General features: G+C 41.5%; 1 protein-coding gene across 1 annotated transcript in view; it reads right to left on the bottom strand.

Annotated features, from left to right (window-relative positions):
- Positions 1–7,016, bottom strand: part of LOC140920778 (uncharacterized) — a 21,966-nt gene extending 14,950 nt beyond the window's left edge. The window contains 7 exon segments of the mRNA XM_073369608.1: positions 2,155–2,449; positions 2,528–3,164; positions 3,424–3,630; positions 3,632–5,721; positions 6,208–6,529; positions 6,686–6,764; positions 6,992–7,016. Coding sequence (XP_073225709.1) covers positions 2,155–2,449; positions 2,528–3,164; positions 3,424–3,630; positions 3,632–5,721; positions 6,208–6,529; positions 6,686–6,764; positions 6,992–7,016 — 3,655 coding nt within the window.
- Positions 7,017–7,343: the final 327 nt, after the last annotated feature.

The raw sequence follows: 7,343 nt of genomic DNA on the forward strand, positions 1-7,343 counted from the left end.
CATGCTCTTTGAAATGTTATATCAGACACATTCGAACATGGCAATAGTGTATGATGGACAAAAGTACTCCATGCTTTTGCAGTCGGTGTGAGGTCCACGGAGCGTAATTTCCGAACTGAGCCATCTCTATTTCGTACCCAATATGTGCCTAGTCTGCATAAAATGCGTAGGATTTTCTGACTGCTGGGTCTTATACGTTGTGTTTCCATAGCTAGAAAGCGGCAATCACTATAGTTCGGCAGGCCAAACATGTCATTGTTGACTTGAGGTGTGAATGGTACTCTTTTTCCCCTAACGTAACTCACAAATTGGTCAGATGGGAATGGTTGCCTTTGTTAATCTTTCTGGAGTAGATCTTTTTGGTATGATCTTTGCGTACCTACTTCTGGTACCTTCATAATAGGGACTGGAATCAACAAACCATAAATGTTCTTGTCTATCGCAAGCCATCAACTTTGGAGATTTACTTAGGTTTTTATTCTTGATGTATTGCTTTGCTTTTGTTGATCATTTTCTCTTTGAATATGTCCAAAATTATCTTGAGTAAACAACTATGTTCTTTTGCAGTAAATATTGGGGATTTGCAATGTAGATTTATTTACTTTCATTGCCCAGATCGATCTTAAACTAAAAAAGACTTTGTTCTTTGTAAACCAGAATGTTCTTGGATTAATGATATCAAAACCAGAACATTCATGGATTTAAAGTTTTGAAAAAGATAACGTTCTTCGTTTTTCCAGACTTCAGTTTTAATAACCAAAACGTTCTTTGTTTTTCAAAGTGTTGTCCAGAATGATTAGAATGATGTCAATAATGTTCTTCTGACATTTTATCAAACAGTTGGAATGCAGGCATAGTAATGAATGAACAACCCCCAATCTCGCAACCATTAACCCCATTCGATCTCTTTAAACAAGCATGTGTGCATGCATAATGTATACATTTAGCATAGATTCAAATTTAAAAGAGAAAAACCCACATGCATCAGTAAACAAGAATGAGTTGCTATTTAGAGGCTTGGGGAAACTTACTTGAGGATGGGATGATTGGATAAGAGATAGAAACTTACTTGAGGATGAGACAATTTTCGAGATTGTGTGCAAGGAGGGAGCTTGACCTTCAATGATAATGGTGTATGTGAAAGATAGGAAGTTGACTTACTTGTAGTGTTTAAAACAGGCCCAGAATTGCCAGGATGTCTGTGGAATGCGCTTCAAGCGCCTCAGGCGCGCTCCAAGCGCGCGTTGGCAGTAGTGGAATCTGGGAAATGCGCTTCAAGCGCCCCAGGCGTGCTCCAGGCGTGCGTTGGCAGTAGAGGAAGCTGGGAAATGCGCTTCAAGCGCCCCAGGCGCGCATTCACAGTAGAGGAAGCTGGGAAATGCGCTTCAAGTGCCCCAGGCGCGCTCCAGGCGCGCGTTCACAGCGCTGAACTCCCTGAATTGCGCTTCAGGCGCACGGCTTGCGCTTCAGGCGCGTTTTTCCCCTTCTCAACTGAAAAAAAACACTCCCTAACACATTTTATGAGTTCTTGCCTATGCTAAACATCAAGAATGAATAAAATTAGTAATTCAAAACTAAAATTGAAAGTAAATAAAGTGACATGAAATTAAAATGCAAAGGATATGAAGTTGGGTTGCCTCCCAATAAGCGCTTGTTTAGTGTCCTAAGCTTGACAGATCATTCTTCAAATGGCAACCAGATGGATGGACTCCATCGAAAGTTTTGACTCTTCCCCGAAATACGATTTGAGTCTTTGTCCATTGACCTTGAAGTTCCGATCGGAGTGTACATCTTTCACTTCGACGGCACCGTGTGGAAATACCTTGGTTACCTTGAAAGGGCCCGACCATCTTGACTTTAGTTTTCCGGGAAACAACTTCAATCTTGAGTTGAATAGGAGAACTAGTTCTCCTTCTTGGAATTCCTTGAATTTGATTTTTTTGTCATGCCATTTCTTGGTTTTTTCTTTATATATTTTGGCATTCTCATAAGCAAAATTCCGGAATTCCTCTAACTCGTGAAGTTGAAGAATCCTCGCCTCTCCCGCCTTGCCTGAGTCAAAGTTCAAGTACTTCGTCGCCCAAAATGCTCGATGTTCAAGTTCGAGAGGTAGATGACAATCTTTACCATACACAATTTGATACGGTGACATACCCAGGGAGGTCTTAAAAGCTGTTCGGTAGGCCCAAAGTGCATCATCAAGTTTCGTTGACCAATCTTTTCGTGAGGCAGTTACTGTCTTTTCTAGGATTCGTTTAAGCTGCCTGTTGGAGACTTCAACTTGCCCACTTGTTTGTGGATGGTATGGGGTTGCCACTCTATGACGCACATTATACTTTTTTAGGAGGCATTCCATATTCCTGTTTAGAAAATGGGTGCCTTCGTCACTAATCAAGGTTCGAGGCACACCGAAGCGAGCGAATATGTTCTTCTTGAGAAAGGTGATAACCTGTTTCGAATCATTTGTTGGAGTAGCTATTGCTTCAACCCATTTTGAGACATAATCCACCGCCACCAAAATATAAACTTTGTTATATGACGATGGGAATGGACCCATGAAATCAATACCCCACACATCGAACACTTCGACTTCTAATACAGGATTTTGCGGCATCTCATCCCGTTTTGAGATGTTACCGGTGCACTGGCATCGATCGCATTTCTTCACATAGTTGAATGTATCTTTGAATAATGAAGGCCAGAACAACCCCGATTGTAGAACTCTTGCTGCAGTTCGGTCACCACTGAAATGACCCCCATACTCGGAGTCGTGGCAGTGCCACATTACCTTTTCTTGTTCCTCCTCGGGCACACATCTTCGCAACAGCCCATCCACTCCTCTTTTGTACAGAAAGGGTTCATCCCATACATAGAATTTGGCATCGTGGATAAACTTCTTGCGTTGTTGGTAAGTGAAATCAGATGGGATTGTACCCCCCACCTTGAAATTAGCAAAGTCGGCAAACCAAGGTACCGTGGTAATGGCAAAGATGTGCTCATCAGCAAATTGATCTCGAATCGGTCTAGTGTCCTCATTCTCCACAACCTTCTCCAATCGAGATAGGTGGTCAGCCACAGTGTTCTCTGACCCCCTTTTTATCCCGGATCTCAATGTCAAATTCTTGTAGTAATAGAATCCATCTAAGCAACCTTGGTTTTGATTCCTGCTTAGTAAACAAATACCTCAAGGCAGCATGATCAGTGTAAACAATAACTTTCGATCCTAATAAATAAGACCGAAATTTATCAAAAGCATAGACTACAGCTAATAATTCTTTTTCAGTTGTAGCATAATTGTGTTGTGCCTGATTTAAAACATGACTAGCATAGTAGATCACATGCAACATCTTGTCTTTTCTTTGTCCCAGAACTGCCCCAATAGCACTGTCACTTGCATCACACATGATTTCAAAAGGTAGTGACCAGTCAGGTGCAGTGATGATGGGGGCAGTTATCAGCTGGTTTTTCAAATTGTTAAAAGCATGCAAACAATCCTCATTGAATTCGAAAGGTGTGTCTTTCGCAAGTAAGTTTGTAAGTGGTTTTGCAATTTTTGAAAAATCTTTTATAAACCGTCTATAAAATCCAGCATGGCCTAAAAAGCTTCTAATGCCTTTCTCGTTGGTAGGGGGGAAGTTTTTCAATTACTTCAACTTTGGCCTTGTCTACCTCGATCCCCTTGTGGGAGATTCGGTGGCCTAAAACAATTCCCTCCCTTACCATAAAATGGCATTTCTCCCAATTTAGGACCAAGTTGGATTTTTCACACCTTTCTAATACAAGAGATAGATTAATCAAACAGTTATCAAAGGATGAGCCAAATACAGAAAAGTCGTCCATGAATACCTCAATATGTTTCTCAATCATATCAGAAAATATGGACATCATGCACCTTTGAAATGTGGCTGGCGCATTACATAATCCAAATGGCATTCTTCGATAAGCAAATACCCCATACGGACATGTAAATGCAGTTTTCTCTTGATCCCCGGGTGCTACAGCTATCTGATTGTACCCTGAATAGCCGTCTAGGAAGCAGTAATACTCATGTCCGGCTAACCGCTCAAGCATCTGATCAATGAAAGGGAGCGGGAAATGATCCTTCCTCGTGGCACTATTCAGTCTCCTGTAATCAATACACACTCTCCAGCATGTAACCGTCCGAGTAGGAATTAACTCGTTCTTTTCATTTGTGATGACAGTCGTTCCGCCCTTTTTTGGTACCACTTGGACGGGACTCACCCAAGAGCTATCTGAAATTGGGTATATGAGCCCGGCTTCTAGTAACTTTACCACCTCTTTCCTGATTACTTCTTTCATTACCGGATTCAATCTCCTTTGGGGTTGTACTACCGGTTTGTGATTGTCTTCCATGAGGATTTTGTGCATACAAAAAGTCGGACTTATTCCCTTCAAGTCATCAATGGACCAACCGATAGCACCCTTGTGCTTCCGCAGAATTCTCAACAACTTTTCTTCTTGTAACTCGCTTAAGCTTGCACTGATTATGGCTGGATTTTTTTCTTCTTCACCCAGGAATACATATTTCAAATGAAGAGGCAGCTGCTTGAGTTCAATCAGTGGTGTCTTTTTCTCAGCGGATTTGTCTTCATTCCCTTTCAAGTCCTCCCACCTAGTAGGAAAACGGGGGGAGTAAGATGGCGATGCCTCTAACATGGCCCAAACCTCCTTCATCTTTGGGTCTTCACTTTCTTGAACGACATCTTGGGGTAGACATAAAACTCTTTCTAATGGCAGGCTGGGTGTTTGATGCTTTATTTCTTCATTGACTATCTCATCTAAAATCTCGATTCGATTGCACCCTTCTCTTTCTTTTGAGTGTTCCCTGGCTTTTAGAATGTTAAAAGTGACGGTTTCTTCATTTACTTTCAAGGTTAAGGTGCCATCTGCTACATCAATCATAGCTCTCCCTGTTGCCAAGAACGGTCTTCCCAAAATCAAAGGAATGTCGTTGTCTTCCTCCATATCTAGTACCACAAAATCTACTGGAAAAATGAACTTGTCCACTTTAACCAACACATCTTCCACCACTCCATAGGGATGTTTCATCGAGCGGTCCGCAAACTGTAACATCAGCTGTGTGTCCTTGACTTTTCCAATGCCCAATTTTTTGTATATTGAAAGGGGCATAAGACTTACACTAGCCCCAAGATCGCACAAAGCCTTCCCAAAAGTTCTATTTCCAATAGCGCACGGGATTGAGAAGCTTCCAGGGTCCTTGAGCTTCGGTGGCAGCTTCCTTTGTAGTATAGCACTACACTCTTCTGTGAGCATAACTGTTTCACCGCCGATTTTTCTTTTTTTCGACAGAATATCCTTCATGAACTTAGCATATGTCGGCATCTGCTCTAGTGCTTCTGCAAAAGGGATGTTAATCTGTAATTTTTTAAAAACATCAAGAAACTTACCAAATTGCTTTTCAGTTTCTTCCCTCCTTAATCTTTGAGGGAATGGAAGTCGAATTTCTGGTTTTGGCAGTGGTTCCCCTTTTTGTACCACGGGTTCTTCCTCCTTTTCAATAGCAATGCGCTCTTCAACCGATATTGGTGTGACCATTTCCTCCCGGTGAGTTGGAGTCAAGGTACTTCTACTCTGTTCGGCTTCAGGTGGCACTTGTTCTCTCACCTTGCCACTCCTCGTGGTCACTGCATTAACATTGTTTCTTGGGTTCGGCACTGTGTCACTAGGTAGATTTCCAGACTAATTTCGTGGATTCGTAACTGTGTCACTAGGCAAATGTCCAGTCGTTCTTTGTGCCATTTGTTGAGCAATTTGACCCATTTGAGTCTCAAGATTTTTTATTGATGCAGAGTGATTTTTCTGGACGGCTCTTGACTCCTCAATGAACGAACTTGTGCTTGTAACTAGTTTTTCTATAGCGCTCTCCCAAGCAGCCTTTCTGGGTGGGAATTGGTTTGGTTGAGCTTCTTGTTGACCCTGGGATCTACCTTGTTGATCTCTCCAAGAAAAATTCGGATGATTTCTCCAACTAGGATTGTACGTATTAGAGTAGGGGTTATTCTGCCTGTTGTTATTACTCACAAAATTCATCCGTTCTAGTTCTTCTACCTCATTATCATCCAGTGCTTCACAGACTCCAGTTTTATGTGCTCCTCCACAAAGGTTACAACTAGTCTGCTTTAGTAATTTGACGGGGGCCACTTGTGGTTGTATATTTAGAGCTGCCATTCCCTTCTTTATCTCAGTGGCGATAACCTCTTCCATTTTTGATAGTAGCCTGTCTGGAGCTAACCCATCCATAACATTCAATTCCATTACACCACTTGTCGAACCACCACTTCTGTCATACAATATCATCTGCTCATTTGATGCCATGATCTCAATAATCTTTCGTGCTTCTGCTGCGGTTTGGTAATTCAAAGAACCACCAGCTGTGGCATCCAACATAATTCTGGTGCTCAGCCTCAAGCCATTACAGAATATTTGCATTTGGGCAGTGTCGTCATAAGCATGATTAGGGCATCCGGCTAGTAAGTTTCTGAATCTCCTGTAAGTGTCACGAAGAGATTCCCCCTCTTTCTGTTTGTAACCGGTAATTTCTTGCCTCTTTCTCACGAACATGGCTGGGGGGGAATATTGTTCCAAGAACTTATCCTCAAGATCATCCCATGTGGTGATGCTGTCGGCGGGGAATGAAAGAAACCACTCCTTAGCATCATCTATCAAAGAGAATGGAAATAGCTTCAATTTCTTGGTTTCCTCAGATAAACCATCCACCTTCACTGTTTCACATAACTCAAAGAAATTTGTGAGGTGTCTATTAGCGTCTTCGTTATGTCTACCGGCAAAATGAATTTCCCTCAACTCTCGGTATAGAGCAGGACTTATTTCAAACTTATTGACTGTAACCGGTTGGTGATGGATGCAAACTTATTGACTGTAACCGGTTGGTGATGAATGGGTAATCGAGCACGATTTCTAATTCGGTTCCCATATTCTCCGAGAGTACGTTCTGGTGGTGGTAGGTCGGCCATTTCAGTAAATACGACACAATCACCCAAAACCTCTTCTTCCACAACTAACTGTCTTTCCCTTCGTCTCCTTTCTCAAGCCGCCTTTCGATGTGCCTTTGCTGTTTTTTCAATTTCTGGATCAAAGATAAGCTCAGCTGAGGACTGGCCTCGCATACAAGGTTAGACAGATTGTGAGTAATGAAGAGTTTAAAATAAAGAAAAATAAATAATTAAGTAAAAACAAGCAGTTTTGAAACAAATATTTTTTTTTTTATTTTTAAATTAGAAATAAAATAAAAGAAGAAATTTTATTGCAGAGCAAAAAATTTCAATTCAGTAAATAAATTA

The sequence above is a fragment of the Cicer arietinum genome, chromosome 6 (assembly GCF_000331145.2).
Source record: "Cicer arietinum cultivar CDC Frontier isolate Library 1 chromosome 6, Cicar.CDCFrontier_v2.0, whole genome shotgun sequence".
NCBI lineage: Eukaryota > Viridiplantae > Streptophyta > Magnoliopsida > Fabales > Fabaceae > Cicer > Cicer arietinum.